The sequence below is a fragment of the Molothrus aeneus genome, chromosome 1, assembly GCF_037042795.1.
Source record: "Molothrus aeneus isolate 106 chromosome 1, BPBGC_Maene_1.0, whole genome shotgun sequence".
NCBI lineage: Eukaryota > Metazoa > Chordata > Aves > Passeriformes > Icteridae > Molothrus > Molothrus aeneus.
The window spans coordinates 145087653-145110072 of NC_089646.1; the positions used below are offsets into that span (position 1 = coordinate 145087653).

Consider the following 22420-nt stretch of genomic DNA (forward strand, 5'->3'; position numbering starts at 1 on the left):
CCACCCCTGCAGCTCCTTGCTGACAAAACCTGGCTATGTAAGCCAAGTAAACCCTTGAATGTCAGTGAGGACATATGAAAACAGCATTATCTTTATTTTCAGCCCTTTTGGCTAAATCAAATATTTAAGTGAGAAATTTTAAGTCTAAGAAGTGGCAGGAATTGTTAAAGAAAAGCAACATCCATCACAGACCACCATTTTTTGGCCTTTATGACATCCAAAGCTGTTTTTATAACTTTATAGAAAGGGTAAATAGCCAGCACTGAATTCTATACTTCCCTCCTTCCTACACCACCCCATCTCCTCCCAAAAAAAGAAAAAAAGAGAGAAAATATGGATGTAGAAAATAGCTCCAAGTGTCATTTTTATGCAATGGGAAATATGCACCTTCCATTCTTTCTTTCTATTTTTTGTGGTAAGATCCTAAGGTGAACTAATTGAGTTAACGATAAGTGCAATACATTTTTATGTGTCTCTCTAATTAATTTTCAGTTATGTTTTAATTGCCATGGAGGCACTGGACCAACTTCTAATGGCTTGCCATTCTCAAAGCATAAAACCATTTGTGGAAAGTTTCCTTCATATGGTGGCCAAGCTTCTGGAATCAGGCGAACCAAAGCTGCAAGTCCTTGGGACTAATTCTGTGAGTAAGCTCAGATGCTAAATCAAATCAGAGTTAATCTTTGCTTGGGAAAGTAGTTTGAAAAGTCTTGAAGGGTCTGCCAGTTGACATCAATTGAAAGATGCTGTCTGTAACAGGGTGTATCCTTTGGGCCTAGACACAGAGCAGATACCAGCTGGAGGCAGATAAACTGTTTCCCTGCAGTATCCCAAATTCTTTTCATGTGTGGGCTCATTCCCTCCAAAAATAACTTCCGGAAGGAACAGGAAAGCTGTGCTGTGAGTTCATGTTTTGGGTCTTTAAGCAGCCCTCCTGGAGCCAGTATATAGGTAAGACAGTGTTTTGTTTTCTGGCAGTTTAAGCTACACAGAAAGATTCTCGTTAGCTGAAAAGTAGCTTTGAGTATTGCAATCTCACTGTTTTATCAGCTTAAATATTTCAGGATTCAGGTCCAGGCTTGAAGGGCATAACTAAAAGTGTCAAAATGAAGATTTAGAGATGTAGTTTTCCAATTAGAGTGATGGGTGCAATCAAGAGTATAGCTCTGTAATACTTGCCTTCTAAGTACTGTATTTTCCAGCTGGTAAAATGGGAATCTCATAAATTCCAGGATTGTGATGTGGTCTGTTTTCACTTAGAGTTATTGCTTTTATGTGAGTACAGAGTACTTGCTTTTCATGTAAATTATTGCCATTGCTAACAGTGGGGGATTTCTTTGTGGAATCAGTAAAGCTGTTGGGCTTTTGGGTTTGGTTCCCAGTTGATGAATTTAATGGTGTTGCAGTTCAGGAAGACAAGAGGGCATAATAAACTGATGTTACCCCAGAGCAGGATTTCTTGTTATGGTGAAATACAGAGACTTTTGCTGTAATGTAGGGTAGAAGTGTCCCTTGTTCCTCCACTAGCAGGGGAGCTTTACTGAGGATAACAAGATCTATATCTCATTATACATAAAGAATTTTGCTTATTTATTTAAATATCATTGAGCCAGGCTACCCTGCTTCTTTTGATTTGTTTGTATAATAATGTATGGGCAAGTCCTTTTAGGGAAATGACTTTGAAACTTGTTTCCTAGGCTGCCAAATGGCAAGGTGTGCAACACTTTCCAGTTGTTTAAAATCATTGGTTAGTGCCAACCTCCACTCTGATGTACAAGGCATGTGTCACTTCAAAATGCACATTACTGAGCAGGACTCCACTTAGGGTAATCTGTTTGATATTCCTGTTGGTTCCTAAGTCTTTTGTGAGTAAAGGAGATTAAGGGACTTCCTGAATTAGGAGATAAATTGTGTTTGTCTTCTATAAAACTCACAAAAAAAAGGTTTCCCTAAATGAGAGGAGAAACTCTGTGAGGAGGGAGAATTTTTACAGCTCTTCAGCAGCATTCCAAAACCTTATTTTAGCCTAACTCTGCTAATTTCCCTAGGTGCCTTCTAGAGTTAATGAAGACAAAGGATACAAGTCTATTTGTATTGACTTAGAAGGAACAAGGGTAACAACTTGTCTGTTACCAAGGACACTGCCTTACTGTGTTCTTAAATAGATTTTGTTACATTAACAAAGTTGACTGCTATAGTCAGCCTTTTTTCTCTCCTTCAGAAGGAAATAAGCAAACAAAAACCAAAAAGCAAGGGAGATGGTCTGGTGACTGAATAATGCTTCATGTGCTTTAGCTGATGAACCACTTTGGAGTGCAAACTGGTATTGTCTAGAAGAGAAGAATGGGTTGTATATGAAGTAAATGTTATTAACTGGTGAAAAGTCAGGCAACCTTTGGAAAATTTTACATAGTATTTTTAGGAAACTCACTTTAGGGCTCCTACAAATTTATAGTCTGCTTACATTTTAAATACATGGAGTATGATTGTGGCTCTAAGTAGATTTTGATTATTTTCTACCCAAAACTTCATTGATATAGAAAAGCAGTGATGTCTTTGAAGTAAAATTCAAACCTCTTTGCTTGAGCTGTAGGGTTTTTCAGCCTCACAGATTTTGCTTCAGCTGCAGGGACTCTTGTGATCGGTTAAAAGGTTTTCAAATGAAGCAAATCTCTGTACAGGACATCTTTGGGTACTTTAAAGGCTTGGAAAGATTTGGAAGCTCCCACTGCCTTCCACTGTGTTTTGCTGACTTCCAGGTATTTGGTTTCAGATGCAGAACTTATTCTACTTTGTGCCCTATATTTCAGGAAAAAAAACCCCAAAAGTTTTACTTAGATGTTTGTCATCTTAAATTAATATTGGAATTTAAATTTCATTTAATTTATAATAAAAAGTCAATTTGTTTTTGAAAAGCAAACCTGAAGATGGCTATTTTAGATAAATAATTGTTTGGGTTTTATTTATGCATTTTTAAGCCTGATCTTCAGGTTACATATAATTAATTAGTTGCATTTATGTATCGCATTTATAAATTATGTCAACTTATTTCCTACAGCAGCTGTTTTTTTTTTTTTTTTTTTTTCTTAATAACATAATTTTAAATCTATTTATATAAGGCAGATACTTAAAAACAGTAAAATTCAATAGTGGATATAATGAATAGGTGTTGAGTTGTTTTTTTTTTATATAGACCAAATTTCAAATTGCTAATGTCTGTGAGGTTCAAAATAGCTTTTTCTAGCATGGAAGATGTTTTTATAGACCATGTGCAAGGATACCATATGCTGGTCAGGAAACTGAAAAAATGTGGTGGGGAAAAGTGGTATCTCCTTGGCTTATGTGCTAAGGATCTGAAGGCTGATTGCAATAAGCTTTTAAGCTTTTCCTTAGAAAATTATGACAATACTGTATTTCTCTCTCTAATTTCTTGCAGAATTTCAGTAACTGAGTATCATGTAAAGCATCTCCATTGCTCAACTACAAAGAATTAAATTTATTGCTTAGGTCTTTAGTGTTTTTTACTATATAGAAGTGACAAGCTTTAAAATCTTTCACCTTGTGGTCAAAATTTTTTGGAATAAGAGATCCAATTTATATCTATTAATCTATATCCAGTTTATGTCTATTTCTAAAGTTTTTAAAGAAGGCTCAGAAAATTTCTTTAATGGGCGACTGGTCAAGAACAACTGGATACATAATTTTGTAAAACTTTCATCTTAATGTATATTTACAAGACTCAGTTAAATACAAATATTTTAAGCTAATTTGGAATGCTGATGAGGTGAATTCTTTGTATTTTTTCAGTAAGGTACTGGGGTTTCATGTGAAAAATAGCAGATAATATGTGGAACCCATTATTACCACATTTTAATTATGTACCACAAGTGCTTCTTTAGTTGATAGGGTACTTCCTTTTATAAAGGCAGTTTCTTTGTAGGAGCAGTGAAGCAATGATCCCATCAGTGACAGTGCTGAGCTTCCTGTGCCTGAGAAGGTGGCTGTTATTGCTGGTTGTCATCATCTGTAATTTAAAGGAAGATAGACATATTCCCAAGTGGAAAAGTGATCAAGCAGTGGCTGAGACAAGACTTTCATATTTGTTAGTGTTGGCTTTTAAAAGCAGTGGGTTTGGGCAGAATTAAGTGCATATGTATATAAAAATAGTATCAAATGTCAACACTTTGAAATTAAGCCATGTCAGAATTCATATTCCCAGCAGGGTATTTACTTGTTTGCCTTGTCTGCAGCTTGCTAATCTGGAAGTAGGCAATGAAAACTTACCCTTATTGCAAGATGCTTCTTTCATTCCATGTACCAGTACAGAATTTTATGCTTGTAGTGATTTAATACACAATGGAAAAATTCCTTTTCTAGGATGCCTCCTCTGTCTTTTTAATAGGATTTAAATCTCAGGGAGACAGATTAACACACAGCACTCTTTCTCATTTTGTGAGTTATTAAATTATCTTAGAAATTGTGTGTCTGCATCTGCTAGAATTTAAGTGCTTTAGGGTCACTCAAAGTTAAGTATTGCTTCCCCCACTCATATTTGTGCTCTCTGGTTTTGCAGTTCCACGGCCACACTACTGTGACCCTGTAAGCCAACATTCCATTGCTGATTTTGTTACACAACTGTACATGTGGTGGTCAGGAGAATTTTTATCCAAGGGGCACAAACTAAAATAGAATGTGAAATTTTCCATCCTATTCTGATAAAACTGAAAGTGTCAAGTGATCCCAGGTATTAATAAATAAACTAAATCACCAGTTTTCATTGCTGAGAACCTTGTGATCATTTTCATGCTGTCTTTGTAAAGTTAATGTATCCAGTGTGAAGTTAACGTATCCAGTGTTTGAAGCTTTTCTCTTCAGGAAAATTGAAGTGCTTGTCCTTCTGGCATTTATTTGTTGTAGTGCACACATAGCATTCACACTTCTCAGTAAGGCTGTGCTGTGTGGTTTTTAAGAGTCTTACATTTATAGGAGATCATGACTTCCCATGTGACAGTTTCATAATATTGAAACACAGTACTTTGGCCTGTGAAAGGTGATAACTGCCAGTATCAGCACTGTGTTTGAAACAAGAGAAAATTGCAGGCTGCAGAAGACAAACTGGGGAGCTCAGATATGTAATACATAATTCTCAGGTCGAGCTTAGTATTCTTACAGGGAGATACTTTAAGTAACATGACTCAAACTCAAATATGATGCATGGTGATTATTCTTGAATAAAACTGACCTTTTTTAAATATATCCAGGGCCCATTAAAAGTTATGATTTTTCTCCTCATGTATTTGCTATATAACAGTGATAAAACAGCATAAATGCATAGAAGGAATTTTGTCCTTGAGAAATTATAGGATTTACTTACAGGGCTTGCACAGTCTCTCTCTCTCTCTCTCCCTGGTAATATGATACAAATTTCTCTACTCAGTCTGGAACAAACATCCTCTGAATAAATGATATGTTTCTTATTTACTTTGTGGTAGATTTATATGTTTTTATACTGATTGAATTTTATTGGTTTCAAAATAAATAAATAAGGTACTACCAATGTAAGTTCCTTTCTGTACCTTCTGTATTATAAAATATAGAAGATGCTTGTACTGGTAAAACTTCCATAAGTTACCATGGGATACTTGAAAGCATTTACTGTGAATGACATATTTACATCTATAAAAGCTTTGTAAATAATCCCTAGGCAAGTGCTTGGACTTCCATAAGAGTTTTATCCTTTTTAAGGTTGAATAAGTGCTATATTTGAAGTTTGTTTGAAAACATGTACTTTGCAATTATTCTGTAACAACAATAACAACACCACCACTGCAAAGTACAGAGTGATGTCTACTGTAAAAACTTAAAATTTCTATGATGGAATGGAATTTTACACTTTACTGAATGACAGTGCACAACTCAAAACTCTTACCATAGAGAGCTTTCCTGTGGCCTAAATGCTCAGTCATCTGAATGCTAGTCCTGGATTGTGCTTCAGAAATGCTGTATGTTCAGTGGGGAAATTGTTTTGTTATAGACATGAGGACATAAAAAACCTTTGCCCTTTTTGGATCTCTTATTGTGCATGCCATTTTGAAAGGTCTGACTTCCATGTGTTTGTGTCCCTGCTGCAAAGCTGCCCCCTGATGCAGGAGAGGTACTCAGAATGAGGGAGTCCCTGACACTTGCTTGGCCTAAAGTCATCATTTCTTCTTACAAAGCTGTTTCCTGGTACAATAAATCTTTCTGTTAGCAAAACAGTTATTAGAATATATTAAGCTTTCCTGTTGGGAGATCCTGTCAATCAAATAATTAGTACTTCAGATAATAATAATATTAAAGGCTGATACTAAATGCAACATGAATTAGCAACGTGAATTAATATTCTCATTCTCACAAACATTTAGTGCTTTGTCTTCTTCATACTTTGTTTCCATTCTTTTCCATGCTTTTATGGGGGTTTTCTGGGTGAATCATTTGTTGATTTGAGCACTTGAACGTCTGGAAAATATTAAGATAATATTGTGTGGGGTTTACTAAATCCTCGGTCTTGGTGCCTTATTGAGATGTAAGGACTCATAAAATTCTTGTCTGAAAAAAAAAATTTCTGTTTTGCTAGTAACAGTTTCATGAAACAAGCTAGGGAGCCACAGTACTTATGAAGCATTTGCCAGGGTCTCTTGGGAAGGAAATTATCATTTTTATAACTGACTCTATTGGAGAAAACATATGTGTGCTGTAGATCATCTTTCAGTTTATGGCAGTGGACCATACAGAATTAGATTTTGACTTCTGCCACTTTTTTACCACCTGAAATACAGGGTATTCCTAACAGAAGGACTTGTAAAATCGACTCATACTATACAATTTTCTCCGTTTTCAGTAACAGCTGAGAATGTAGTTTTATGAACTACATAATTTTCTGTTCCTGTAGCTTTTAGAGGGTGAACTGGTAGTGCAGCTAAAAGGGATAACTGTTCTAGATAAAACAGGAAAAAAGACTAAACAAAAGAGTAGAAAAAAATGGTAGTTTTTTTTTTTCTGAAATACACAGCTTAGAAAACCTCAAACCCTCCACAAATCAGTGTGCTGTGATTATGCTAAAGGGCTTTGGGCCTGTCTGTGGGTAACGTGCTGATGAAAGCAGGTTTTACATCATGAAAAATACAAAGGAAATGCCTCAGCCTGTGCTTAGGAATTGATAAAAATGGTGTGAGTAAAAGCAGAGGGATCTTAATGGAACATCACTCTGCTTCAGGGCAGAGCCGGCATGGTGTCTGACCTTTCCTGACAGTGTTTTGTTTTGCTTTTTATTTCCCTCTGTAGTCTGTTCTTAGAACTGTCTGTGATGGAGAATCCAAAAGGTCTTTAGGCAGTCTGCTCACTTTAGGAAGGAGGGGTTTTAATGGCTAACTTAGGCTTGCTTCAATATAAGCCTATTATTGATTTTCTTACTACTGTTGGACAAAGAAAACTATTTATTCTGTTTTTATTGCTGTCTTCTGTACCATTTAAGACTGATACCTTTCAGGCAGCTGTAGTTAAGGTAATTTGGTGTATTTCGTTTTCAGATGTTTATCTAAAGCTTTGTCTAGTTCTTGAATAATTTTAGAACTGTATCAGTTAGTCACCATTTTAGGCTGTGATGTTTCAGCTCCATGCACCACTTCATTTAAGGCCTTATTTGGCCCAGTTAGATAGCAAAAGTTTCTTCATGGGTGCCATGAGTAATGCAGATATATCTTAGTATATTGTTCTGTTTTCCATGCCATCGTATTGGCATTGACTAAGTTCCTTTTCTTCATTCAGCTGTTTCTGGCTAAAATGCTGTTTTGCAATAACCATTCCCAAATTGCTTCCTTGGTTTTTCAGGTCCTGTTTCCAATTGTTCAAAAACCAGGCATCAAGTGTGCCTCCAGCTCTGGCCATCTTAGTGTTCTTTGCAAATTTGATGAGCCCAGGCTGCTCATCTGAGTCTCTAGTGAAGCTCAAATCATATTTTTGTACTGTGATGATTTACAAGTGTGAACTTGTTTTTTTCCAAACCCTTGTACATTTCTCTTATGGAGAGTGTTCTTTTGACAGTGTTTTTCTAGCTTTCCTTTGAGAATTTTGTGTATTTTTTTGTCAACAGCATCACTGAAGTTTTGACAGATGTTGCTTCATCTGGATTCACAAAAGTTATTTACTTGTTGTAGGAATAAGATGCATTGATGTGATTTGTTCTTGACAAATCCATGTTGACTGTTCGTTACCCTTTTGAGACTTGGTAGATGTTGGCAAATTGGCATTTTTTCCAGTGTTTTTCTGTGTATGGACTAGAGTTGACTGGATTTTGGTTCCCTGACTCCTCCTTTTTCCCTTCTGTCATAGACATTGACAGAATGCCTCCAAGTTTATTTCCCTTGAATTTTGGTACATCAGAATGTTGCTAGGTAACCTGGTAGTGACAGGGTTGTGTTTGATTGCTTGGGCTGCTCTCTACAGCTGCCTGAGAGAGGGTGTGGCAGGGTGGGTGTCAGGTTCTCCTCCCAGGCTGAAAGAGATAGGACAAGAGGAAATGGCCTCAAGTTGTGTCAAGGGAGGTTTAGACTGGATATTAGGGAAAATTTCTTTGAGGGAGTTACCACCATTGAAACAGGCTGCCTGGGGAAGTGGCTGAGTCACCATCCCTGGAGTTATGTAAAAAAAGGTTTAGTGGTGGACTTGACAGTGTTAGGGAAATGGTTGGATCTGATGATCCTGAGGGTCTTTCCCAGCCAAAATGATTCTGCCAGTTGATGACTCATTGTTCAAGTGTTAGATGTTTCCATAGTGCATAGTATGTTGCATTTCATACAGTTTCATGCTTCCATAGTTATCTAAATGAAGTTCTTGTGGGAAGACTTTTAAAAGAAAACCCTCCTATTCAGATTTTTCTTCTCTGAAGTTCTAAAGTGTTGTCAAAATTGGGTTCTTAATGCAGTTACTTCATGTTACTTGTTAAATTAAGCTTCGATTAAGCTTATTATTCATTATTCTATTTTAGGAAATTGGTATTAAAAGCTTTTTTAATGTATTTCACTTTCCAGTTTGTCAAATTTGCCAACATTGAAGAAGACACACCTTCCTATCACAGACGCTACGACTTCTTTGTGTCCCGGTTCAGCGCCATGTGTCATTCCCGTGACCCTGATCCAGAAATACAAAATGAGTAAGTGTCATTCTGCAGGAATTACTGAAAACTGTTGACACATTAATACTGCCTGTAATACAGCTCTTATTAAGGTGTTTATTGGACTAGTTCATTCCATATGAAGAAAATGACAGTCTGACTTTTTGAGTAGCGCCGAATATTGCAAACCTTAGGTAGCTGGAACTCCTGGGATATTTAGGTGTAATTTTACCTTAATATATTGCATGTTAGATTATGTGGATTTTCTCCAGAAAGGCACCACTTATTATTGTAAATGCATGAGTTCATAACTTCCTTGAGATATTAATGAGGCTACTTAGATGAAAAGCAAAAGCATACATTTAGTCTGTTTTTTGAGAATTACTCATTAAAACTGTGATTTCTTAAATGTCTGAAGTATGCTCATGTGTGTCAAACTCAAGAGCCTCCATGAATGGAGATTCTATTTTTCCCATTCTTATGTAAGTGCCACAGTTTTTGTTCCTGCAGCTCCCCCCTGAAGGATGTGTCCCTCCCTGCAGCAGTTTTTCTCCTTGTTTGTACATCCCTCTTGTCTCCTCCTTTGTATGTAATCCTATTGAAACCATCTCAAAAAATCTAGAATGAAATTGGGTTCATCTTGAATGCACAAAATTTTGTTCAGGAATACCTAAGATACAAGCAACTACAGATTTATGTATTTACAAATTGAAATCCAAACAAAAATAATTACAGAACGTGGTTACCTCCATAGTTCATCTTAGAAATGTCTTAATTCGGGGAGTTTGACTGAGCAAGGGCTTGTAAAGTGTTGTCCATACCTGAATCAAGATTTAAAAAATGAGGGGTGGATTTTAAGAGAAATAATTCAAAATTTTAGTGAGGCTTGTATTTATTTAATTTGATAGCTGTAGTACCTTCTACTTGTTTTCAGGAAGCAAATTCTCTTCCTACCATTTATTACAATGGATAATTTGCTATTATCACTTAAAAAAATAGTATTTTGCTATTCATGTCATTGCACAAATTCTCCTGCAAGCTATTTTTGTTTAATAAAATGATGACAATAGCTAGCAGCTAGACCAAGTCTTTTTTTGAACTTATGTAATCTTTTTATTATTTCATTGTTTTTGATTACTTCTCAGTTGATTTCATTCAAATGGTTTTAGAATGAAAGTGGTGGTTCCTTTTGTCAATTAGGCTTAAATAGACAGAATTATCCTTTGCTACTAATCCATAGTCTTAATTACAACTTCTAATGGCACAATCACATGGCTGTGCTAGATATTACTTCAGCTGTGTTGTGGTAGCTTCCCATTTCTCTTCAGCTCTGGAATAGGCTGAGATTGTGTGAAGTTTCAACTGATGGGGGGTAGATTGGTGGGTTTTATCCAGGGGACTTTTGTCAGAGGTGATGCACAAAGTTTGAGTCTTCATTGAGTGGTGTCAGCTTTATCCTTACAGGCCATCTTCTGTTCAGTTGTTTGTTTTGTCAGCTTCCTTACTGGCTTTAAAGGTGTTCAAAGAAAGCACAGTCAATCTTAATGGTTGGCCAGTTTTCCCAGTTGCTGCTTTTGAGAACCTACTGGAATTCCACAGTTCATCATTACTGCTGCCAGAGCCCTGCTGGGGGGTGCTGTGTTGCTCAGCTTCATTAATTCCTCTTTTCCTTGCTCAGGATCCGAATTGCTGGAATCAGGGGCATCCAGGGAGTGGTTCGAAAAGCAGTTAATGACGAGCTTCGAGCAACCATATGGGAACCCCAGCACATGGACAAGATAGTGCCATCACTGCTGTTCAACATGCAGAAAATAGAAGATATTGACAGGTAAGTGTATTCCTTGTCACTGGTGTGGGTTTTTTAAGCAATCTCTAGGCTGGGTTTTTATGATGGATATCCTTTTTCTTTTCAGTGGAAGCAACAACTCACCTTTACTAGCTGAGGCTCCTTGAAATTGATAGTGTAGGTTTGCATACTGGTTCTTAATGTTTCTTGTCTTAAAATCTTTTCAACCCCATTTATTCACTTGTTCAAGATTCTCTTGGCCTAAAAGTTATTCTGGAAATTATATATCCATATTTTGACTTGATAAAAATTGTAAACTGTATTTTAGTGGATCAGATGCAGGGATGAGTAAGCAAAGGCTTTAGGTGACTCAAATGATTTTGCTACTTAGATTTGTTAGAAATTGAGGTTTTAATTCCTTTAGCCATCAGTAAGAACTGCTTGTCCTGGCTGAAACAATACTTAGAGTAAGGAATTAAAGTTTTATTTATGTGTAGATCACCTTCTCTTTTTTGCTTTCAGTGACTCCTAGGCATATTACTTGCCACATTTGCAAAAAGATATTCAAAAGGTCTTTGTGACAATTAAGGTTGAGGAGATGCCAGTCACCTTACAATTGAAAAGTCTCTTTTTTTTTGGTCCCTGTTTAAACACTATGTAGGTGTAAAAACTGTTTATTGGTAGCACTGGGAAATTTCCATAAAATGAACTTCAACAGTGCAAGCAAATGAAATATTAATTCCATGTCCAATTCTGGCTACTTCAAAACTTGCTTGCTAAGAGGCTCAGCAGCCTTCCTGTAACAACAAGCTTTTCATGCTTTCACTCAGTTTTCTAGATCTGTCAGTTTGTCTTTTTTGGCATTTATTTTTCAATTCCTCAGCTTTATTTTTGTTGTGTTATTTCTGACTGCCAGTGCCTGTTTCATCTCTAAAACAAATTTTCAGACCAAGTAGCTAAAATCAATAGTTGTCTGTCTGTCTATGCCTTATCTATTTACTGTATATAACTGAGGGCCCACACAGTATTTATAGAAATATCCACTTGAATGTTACATCTGAAGAGTGAACTGAGTAAGAGAGAAAGGTTTCTGAAGCTGCTGTTTGAACAAGGAGAGCCTGGTTTGCCTTTGCTTATTCTTACAGGGTTTCTAACTGCAGGTAGGCCCTTTCCTTTGGTACTCTTTACAGTGCCCTCAGGCATACACTTTCCTTTTTATAGCAGAAGTAAATTAACTACTGCTGGAAAAACTGACTGAAGTAGGATTTGGATTAACCACTTAAAGTGGATCAGTTTATATGTACTGCAGGAATGATTTTTATCATCTGTGGAGCAAGGCAATAGTAGTGGTAGAAAAACAAATCTATCAAAAGGCAACTTAAATTTCTGAACTCTTGTGCTTGAAACTTGTCCTATTGAACATGAAAAAAAGAGACTAATGATTTTCCTAGTGGTAAGTAGGGACATTTATGATGTGCATATGACAGTGTTTGTTAATTGTTACCTGCTGGTCTTATATGATGTTACAGACAAATTCTCATTTTATTTTATGTGTGACTTCATATTTGTGGAGCACAGAGACATCTTGAAGAGTAGGAGTAAGAAGCATATTGTTCTGGCAGATGGAGTCAAAGCATTATTTGAGAAAGAGCAGAAATTCCAGAAAATAACCCCAACTTAAATCCATAGAAGAAAAATCATTTTTGATTATAGCTGAAGTACATATAGGTACTTACCTTGGAAGTCAATGTAATTTTAGCTCGTGGAACTTCACAGCTTAATTCAAGATTCTTTTGAGTACATAGGAGATGAGACACTTCTTGGAGTTAAGAATTTACTATTTAAATAACATTTAAAAAATATGATTGTATTTGTGGATGCCATTATTTGTTCATATATCAGAGTGCACATTTTAGTTATGTGCCTATCAGATGTTATGTTATGTGTATATCTATTTATGTGCATCTCCAAAATAGGGAGGGGATGTATGAAATAAGTAATTCCCTTACTTTATGACATATTCTTCATAACTGTGGAGCTAAACCTGCCAGCCTGATTTCAGGCAGAGGGACACTAGCACTTAATGTAAACTTGACTTCAAATCCTTCTGATACATCTAATGTTCATACAAATTCTATTTTAGAGGAAAGTTAGAATTTATTTCTTTCTCAGGGTGTGTGAATCACAGTAAAACATTCCTGTACCTACTCTGCTCAGAAGTGGTGGTTCAGTCTTTCATGTCCTGTCATATCTTTGGCCAGTCCTGGCTTTTTGGCATTTAAGAAGTCTCATGCTTAAGTTGCTGAGTTACTGTGAGCTAGTTTAAGTTAATCACCTGTGATTAGGTGTTTGCTATGGAAACTGCTGTACTTCAACATATTCTCCTTCCAGTTCCTTGTTGCCACTTCTGATAGAGATATCCCACAAAAAAGCCAGTAGAGCAGCTACAAGGAGTTGTCCTTGCCCATTTCATTGTAAAGCACATTTTCAGCCCTCTTGTGGTTGGTACAAAAGGTTTAGTTGCAGAGGAATAATACTGTTTTATTCTTAGCTGTTGCAGTTGGATTTTTCAGAGGTTTTCTGATATTTCTGTAAAAACCAAGTCAGTGAAACAAAATGAGTGTGAGATACTCATTTGAATGTAGAAACTTAAGAGGCTGTACAAAGCTTTTCTATAAAACTAACAAGATTTTTCAATATTCATTGTCTATTGTCTGCAATGCCAAGGAATGCTTACTGAGAAATACCTTGAGGTAGGTGCTGTTAAAGTTCAAATAAAATGTTACTCCCACAGATGACACAGGATAATTGTAGACATTTTGATGCAAAGAGTAACATGTTATACTAGGAAAGTTCATCTGAAAAAAGACTTCCAAGCAGCGCTGAGAAGTCACCTTCTGTAGGTTTGCATATATAACCACTTAAAATGTAACTTATTTTACTTCATTTTAACTGGAATTCTTTCAGACAGGCTAAGCTCTGAGTGCTATGCTGCCTGCTTTCGTCTTTCCTCCCCACACACCCACCTTTGCAGTGCTGTTGTATTTTAGGGAATCTGTGTCAAAACAGCAATGGAAATGACAGTCCTACACTATCTTCTCTCCCATCTCCCTAGATCAGAGTCTAGGCAGTACAAGCGAAGGAAAAAAAGGGAGGATGGGTGGCACAGCAGTTGATAAAGCTGGAGTTTTGTGGTACTCATGGTGGATTATATACAAATTATCATACCTTTTAAAATTCTAATCATGCTGCACTTGTAAAACTCTTTCTCCTTATCTAACAGAGTTCCTGAGGCTCTTCTGTTATTAAAATCTGACAAGCTAGCATTGTTGTGGTAACTCCTGAAACACTGATGTTTCCAGAGGCAACAGGATTTTCATATGGCCAATTTTAGATTTCAGTAGTATTGAAACACTAGAAAATCTTTTGCCATCAAAAGATATGTTACAACTATGATGTTAACATGTTCATTTGACTACTGATATTTCAGTTTGCAATTTTCTATAATGGTCTAAAGATTTATGAAGTTTAAGTAAACTGAATGCTCTTGGTTGACACTTTCAAATGTATTTAACACACAAGCTTGCACTGCAGAATTGAAATTATGTTTAAAGGTTTAATGTACTGGTGTCTGCAGTCTAAAATTAAAGATGCATAATATTAATGTAAATGAATGAATCCTCACTTAAGTCCCTACAATGTATTTTTTGAGAGGAAAAAAAAGGTTGCCACTTGTAGGTCCAGTGAATCTTGGTAAGTAATGGAGGTACCTCAGGGAGAGCTGTTTGCTTCCTTTCTGAAACCTGTGTTTGCCACAGGGAGGGGCTCAGCAGTGCCCTCTCCATAGTAATGATGGAAGACACTTAGGTAGAGGGTGACCAACTTCTACAGTGTCTATTTAGAGGTAACTGTGTGGGTGATAATGTTCCAATCAGTTCACTCAGACATTTTTTTTTCAACTCACAAGCCATCTGTTTGTGCAGAAGTAATGGAGTTTCATTTAATGGTCACCCACACAGTATGGACTCAGTAGTGGGCAGGTGAATGAGATCATTAATCTGAGCTATATTACTAAGATTCTGTCTAAATTTTTTTAGTGGTTTCACAGCCTTTGTTCATTGTTAGCAATACATAGCGTGTTGTCAAAATGAGGTAGGTAACAAGTTAACTGAATATGAGCAGCTTTTGTGTTTGCCACATAAATATTTACTAATACAGTGGTAAGTACTGAGTGAACAAATGATGATCTATGGTCCTGCTATAAAAGAATAAAATATGTTATTCAGAATTGTGGTTTGGTGCATATTTGAAATGCAGTTCTTGCCTAGTTGAAGATTGTGACTCATGAATGTTTTTAATACCAAGGGTGGATACAGTAAAGAAAAGGTGAATATTAGTCAGTAATATAATCAATGCATTTTGTCTTATTTCAGCAGAATAGGCCCCCCATCCTCTCCTACAGTAGGAGTGAAAGAAGAAAATCCTTCTGTGCTGGCTGAGAATTGTTTCAGGGAACTACTGGGACGAGCAACCTATGGAAATATGAACAATGCTGTCAGACCAGTTTTTGCGTAAGTTGAAAATTTGTGGAAGATCTGAGAAATAAAGAGGTTTTCTTTATTTCATTCTCAATTCTGTTGCATTAAATTTTTTCCTACTTTTCAGCTCAAAGGTTTCCATTCACATTTCTTAAAAAAATTGCCCCTCTTTTAATCTCTCCTCTCTCATCTGTCTATAAACTTGAAGGCAGTTATGGAGGAATGTGTGTCCTGCTTTATTGATTTTTACATGCAAAATACAATAATTTACATGAGTTGTTGCTTCAGCTGGCTTTTTTTTTTAAATGTGAAACTATCCAGGCTATTCATGTCCTATAGATGAGTGTCACAATCAGTGGAGAGACAAACCAAGTAAAGTACAAGTAGCACAAAGGAATACTGTGCCCCATAAAGTTACAATTTATGTTTTCCTGCCATTTTCTTCCAGGACCAGTTTCGATATTCTTTGATGAATATCTTTAACAACTCATTTAGGAGTGAGTGGCAGATATGCGCACAGTATGCACGTTATGCGCAAAAACACACAGTACAAATTATACCTCTTGTATTAACACTCAGTGATACCACTTTCAAAGTCTGGCTTTTCCTGGTGATGAGGACACCTGCTTGCTTCTTGTAGATTTTTCAAGGTACATCCAAGGTACAGGAATATGTTCTCTTAGATGGCCTAGTTCTTCCCACAGAAATTAAGTATTTTATTTATACACTGAAAGACCTTCAAGCTATCAAAAGCCATTTTCAAGTTACTAGTGTTAAAAAAAAAAAAAGATAGGGTTGGTATTGAAGGGAGAAAACTTTTGTAACCCCTTGTTTATCCTGAAAAACATTAACTACAAAGAACTGTACCACTCCCTTACTTTCTATATGTATTTGTTATACCAACTCAGAGGAGTTTCTGTTACAAAGTTGAGTGTTTTATTAAAAAAACACTCATTCTTTAGTAGATTTAAAATTTGCATTCCTCCAAAATACCTGTGATCACAGTGAACACCTTGTTACTACACAGTCTGGATGGATTACTTGGTGCTGTATTGCAGCTGCTTTCTGACCACTTCTCAATTCTTTTAGTTAGTTTATCTCAAAACTTTATCATCATTTGCAGTGGTTTGAGTCTTTTGAATCATTTTGGGAGCAGGGAAGTTTCCTATGAATAATTCCTGATTCCGCAGACTAGAGGTAGTGCTTGTTTTGGGATTTGAGAAGGTGTCATAGCTGCTTTTCCTGTGGCTAATCTAAAGCCTATGTCTCTAAAGTTTATTTCCAGCCTATTTTCAGTTCTCACATGCCGTGACTGTAAGGGGCCAGTTGGTTCTGTGTGCACAGCAGCGTTCCACATGCTGCATTTATGCACTGAAATGAGTAGATAATGACCAGTTGCTCAGAATGTTATCTCCTCTATGAATAGAGAGTCTTTGTAGTCACCATTTTTGTTTTCCATTTTGAGGACAAATTGCCAAGTGTGTCTTTTTAGAAATGACTGCTGTAAAAGGTGTAGTATTTTTGAAGAACAAGAGATGCAGAAAATGCAATTTCAAGCTGTTTGTCCTAAACAAAAAGGGAGTGCTCTATCTCATTAGATAGAGCACTTTGTGAATGACAGAACAGTTAGAGTGAAAGTTTGAGATAGAGAGTCTATTGCATTTTATTGGATTGAAAAACCTGGCTTAGCTTCTGATTAGAAAACAGTTTCTTCTAACAATGTTCAGCTCTTTCACAGGTTTTAAGGAAACTCTGGAAATATAGATAGGGCCTCTTATTACAGTGCTAACATGAAGGTGCAGGTTCAGTTCCCCACCTGAAGGCTTGCTTCATGTGACACTGTAATATCAGGCAACATGCTGCCACTTCTTTGCAAAACTGAGAGAGCAGTGCTGCTTGCATCATGAGGCAGGGTTTATTAAGTGATTGAGGGGTTTAAATATAATGAAGGTACAGGAATATGTTCTCTTAGATGGCCTAGTTCTTCCCACAGAAATTAAGTATTTTATTTATACACTGAAAGACCTTCAAGCTATCAAAAGCCAATTTCAAGTTACTAGTGTTAATAAAAAAAAGATAGGGAAATTTCAGATTGCAGTGGAAATCTGAAGTCAGTCTCCTCGTATAGGTTTGGATTGACATTAGTTCTCCTTGCCGTAGGCAGAAAATCTCCATGGTTATGTCTGCGTACAGTAGCTAGAAACTCTCAAATAATAATTTGCAATAAAATCTTACAGATTAATCTCACTAATTGCTTAATGAAAGTCAAAATATGTTACAATAATATTACCTGAAAAAAAAATTTAAGTTGTGTCTACAGTCAGAAGCTATTGAGACATACTTAGCATGGATTTGCAATGTTGAATAGATTAGACAGATTCAGAGAGATCCAGAAATCTGTTGAAACTTCCCAAGTGTAACAGCTGCATTTCCATTCTTGTCAGTTATCACATCAGGTGTGGAGGGGTTTGGAATATTAACAGACTGGTGTTCAGTATTCTTTCAGCAAACATGATGCATGAGCAGAATATTTTATACATTCCCATACATGCATGACTCAGTTATGCTTTCTGATCCTTGGTACCAATTTATCATTATTACTTTAAGGATTACTTGTATGTGTGGCACTGAGAAAGAATTCAGGGATCATTAGTGGCTCTCTCCCCAGAAACTTGCATTATTGGTTCTGCTGTTCCTTTGAAATCGAGAGACCTAATTGTGCGTTTTTGCTACATATGTGCAGCAGATCTCAATGGAAGGCATTTGTTTGGCATTTGTTAATCCAGCACTAGAATCTTTTGTAATCTTCAGTAGATATTCTTTATTGAAAGAAGTGTAATTTGAAAAAAAAAATATGTTAAGGTGTGACTTGATTTTAACTAAAGTAAATGCACCATACTAAAAATACCCTTTACTGTCTTTTGCAAAAACAAAGCTACATTGAATACACTTGTTATGGTCAGTAAAATACATCACTTACAGGAATCTAATCCAGCTGTCCTTAGGAGGAAGATTCCAGTATACAAAGTATGCTGCCCACTGAGCTGTTATACAAAGCTTTAGCCAAGTCTGTCATCTTCTCCCTGCTGTGTTCCCAGCAGTTCATCTACCAGAAGTAGCTGATACTTGGCCTTTCTGGCAATATAAATCTGTATGTCTTGTTCAGAGAGGAATTTTTTGTTTGTTTGTTAATGTGATATGGGATGCAGTTGACCATAATCTGCCTGAATGGATTTTTGGGGCAGATGAATAGGAACTGTCAAGGATAACAAAAAACACAATGCCCTGAAAGATTAAAGGATGAGTTCCAATCAGGAGAAGATAGTGGAGAGTAAGATTTTCCATTCGATGACACCTGTGCACAAGAAAAGCAGCTACTCCCAATAGGTACTCAAGTTGATTTAGTGATGTAAATCTGCTGTTATCTTGGCAGGCAAATACTTTTAAAATCCTGACATTCTTTCCTGTAGGGATTTCTGTTAAAGGTATGTGATGTGTAAAGATGGCAGAACTTTTTTTTAATCTCTGCAATAGAATGCAAGATAATTTAGGGCATAGGAGATGCTTTGTGTCATCTGGTTTAATCAGCCTTGAAGGAGACCTGTGTGTGCAGGTGACTGGGCTGGGAGCAGCTGCCCAGTGAGGGAATTGAGATCTCCAGATTGTAGACAGAGTAAGTTGTAGCATCCAGCCAATCCTTCTTGTTCACAGTGCTGACTTCTTTCACCTCCAGAGCTTTTTGGTTTGTTGCTTCAAACAACTTCATGTTTCCTAAGTTCTTTGAGAAAAGGGAGAGCAGTAATGGTTCTGTAGCTGAGATACCTTTTTAGGAACAGAAACTCATCTTCTTTTACAAAGTTTTTTTGTTGATTTGGCTGCCATATTTGCTGTTCACTGGTGAATTTGTTTGTGGATTTGTTTTGATTTTTTTAAAACCTAAATCATACCAATTAAAATGCATCCAAAGTTACCTTTTCTTCAATCTTCTAGAATGAAAAAACACAGTTATTTTTTTAATGCTTTTTCAGGGACACAGATCTCTTTTTTGCAAAAATCTGTGTGTCCTATTCATAGCTCTCAACATTTCTGCTTAAGCAGAATTTTTTGTATTTGCTTGAAACACTGATAAATTTTTTCTCATTTGTGGTTCCTATTCCATTTAAAGAGAAACTGATGCATTTTTATTGGGATTTTGTTTTCATCTTTCTTGCAGTAAGTGTCAAAATGCTTCCGAGTGTAAAGGCATATAGACACAAAGAGCAGCTCTTTTTTGTTTTCCATGTATTTTATTTATGAAACCACCATGAAAACAAAAATATTTCTCAGAGTTTCTATTCTGGATGGAGCATTCAGCCCTAATTATTTTGCAGCTTGTAATTCAAAACAACTTATTTATCTTGTAAAGTACAAATTTTCAAGGTGTTACAACCTTCAGCAGATTCCTTTAATGTAAAAAAGCATCTAATGTCCCAGCACTCTGTATGGAAAGAGTGTATTCTTAACTATATATGTTTGGTGTATCTAGGTTCCTTAAATTTCCAGAACAGGAATTTCTTTTCAGCCAAATGTTTTGTGATCATATCCTAAACCTAGAAAACCAGTACTTTTCTGAAGTTCTAAATTTCTCATAAGTTATTGTATAGAAGTTTTATGTTAGTAAATAATCCCTTTGAGGTGAATTTTGAGAAAATTCATAAGATACCATTTATTATATCTGTATGATATAATTTCTTCATTATGTCTTAATTTTTGCTTACAGGCATTTAGACCATCATAAACTATGGGATCCTAATGAATTTGCTGTTTCCTGCTTTAAAATCATCATGTATTCTATACAGGTAGGATTTTCTCCTGTTTTTTTTTCTTGCATGCATGTTTCAAGCACTTGAGAGAGGTTTTGATGCTCATCTCACCATGCTAATCATAGACAGTAGATAAGTCAAAGAATCCAAAAGATTCACGGGAAGGTAGTGGGATGATCCTTCTCCAGAACAAGGAGCAGGGTGCTGGTGTGACATGATGCTTGACAAAGAAATCTCTCAGGTTGGTTTTCTGTGCCAATACAGCTGTGCTGATTTTCCAACCCCAGAGACCAACTTCACATACAACTGTTGTGCTGAGGATTTTTAATAGTGGACAACCTGTATTGTGGCCTTAAGCTGAAGGATGGAAGGTAGAGATTGGATATTAGGAAGAAATTCTTTACCTGAAGAGTAGTGAGATACTGCAACAGCTTGTACAGGGAAGCTGTGGCTGCCCCATCCCTGGAAGTGTTCAGGGCAAGGTTGGATGGGGCTTTGAGCAACCCGGTCTAGTGGAAGCTGTCCCTGCCCATGGCAGGGGACTTGGAACAAGATGGTCTTGAAGGTCTCTCACAACTCAAACCATTCTATGGCTCTCATTGCCTGCTGTAAACCTCAAGGTATTATTCTTTGATTGCATCAAACACAGATGCCCAGAAGATAAAAGTGTAAAATTCCAGGTTTGTGGGAGAAAGCTGAGTTTTCTCACCATTTACATCAATGGTGCTGTATTCTTTGAACTGCAGTTAGCTGAGTGAGGGACAATGTCATGCTTCCTCTGTGCTTGTAGATGTTCCTGGATATTTTAAAGGACTCTTTTGTACATGGGGCTGGCTGAGTGAACCTGTATTTCTTCATCTGTCATGGCACTTTTTTGAATCCATATTTAGTCATGAATTGATTGTAATTTTGATAAATTTCTGAATGAAAATGTTGCAGAATGGGAACATGGTCATGACCATAGCTGAGTGATGTATGAGCTTATTCTTGTTAAAGTCACAGATGAAGATTTTCTGTCTGTTTTCTTAATAGGCACAATATTCCCATCATGTCATACAAGAAATCCTTGGGCACCTTGATGTCCGCAAAAGGGATTCACCACGAGTTCGTGCTGGCATTATTCAGGTTCTTCTGGAAGCAGTTGCAATAGCAGCTAAAGGATCAATAGGTAAGTAGTATTAAATTAAAGGCATCAAGTCAAAGGATAAATTTGCAGGGTAGTGCTCATTTTCACTTTGATTTCAGACTGATTGGAAACATTTTGAAAAGGTTTTGTGTATAATTTTTTTCCCCTTTCTGCTGAAAAATGCTTGAAATCTTACTTGGTTTGCAGTTACTCCAAGCATATACATTTGGTTATTTGACTGTTAGATAATCCTTTGCATTGAAAAAATTGTGAAAGGCAGGTATTCCTGTTTGGAAAGAAATCATAAAGTCTGAGAGAACCATGTGTCACTACAAAATGTCAAGAGCACTGTTGCTTTGTGATACAGCTGTGACCTGAATATTGCAGGAGTAGAATGATCTTTGAGAAATGTTTCCTTATTGACTGTGAAGAAGCTGAAATAAGGTGAAATAATGTCATTTAAAATTAGGATAGTTCCTTGAAATAAGAGTAGTTATGAAAAGATGCACCCTCTAGTGCTCTTTCCCTGATGTTCTTTGGTGTCCTGCTGAAATATTGTTTTGCTTCATTAGCTTGAGCCTGAATGTGTCCTTCCTCTTTATATGAGACCCACTTGCATTCACAGACTTGTGAAATCTTTTACCATATGATGAAAAGAGTTCATGATTTGCTCCAATGTATAGAACTGGATTTTAGTAGCAGATTTTGAAATAACTGAAGTTCACAGGCAAGTACCTGCAGTTAAATCCATTACTGATGCTTAATTTCAGCAACCACTTCTGTTTTGTATCTGAAACTTGCATGGTGAGTTGACTCTGGGCTGTTTGCACTCCCCTTTCCCACAGAACAGGGACAATGTAGAAAGAAAGTGAGAAGTTTCATGGATCAAGATAAAGACAGTTTGATGGGTGGAGCAAAAGCTGCATGCAGAAGGAAAATCAGATTACCTCCATCCTGACCAGACCCAGTAGTGGATCATAATAGATTGTGCATACATACCTAACTGTGTTTCCTGAT

General features: G+C 36.5%; 1 protein-coding gene across 4 annotated transcripts in view; it reads left to right on the forward strand.

The window, feature by feature from the left end:
- The window catches only part of EFR3A (EFR3 homolog A), a 75420-nt gene that overhangs the window by 26182 nt on the left and 26818 nt on the right, over window positions 1–22420 (forward strand). For 3 of the 4 annotated variants that reach the window (XM_066566537.1, XM_066566512.1, XM_066566520.1), the window contains 6 exons: window positions 493–643; window positions 9069–9190; window positions 10830–10979; window positions 15371–15508; window positions 20235–20313; window positions 21310–21445. In XM_066566537.1, the coding sequence (XP_066422634.1) occupies window positions 493–643; window positions 9069–9190; window positions 10830–10979; window positions 15371–15508; window positions 20235–20313; window positions 21310–21445 (776 nt within the window). The remainder of the gene's footprint in view (window positions 1–492; window positions 644–9068; window positions 9191–10829; window positions 10980–15370; window positions 15509–20234; window positions 20314–21309; window positions 21446–22420) is intronic. The other variant, XM_066566528.1, reaches the window with a different exon arrangement.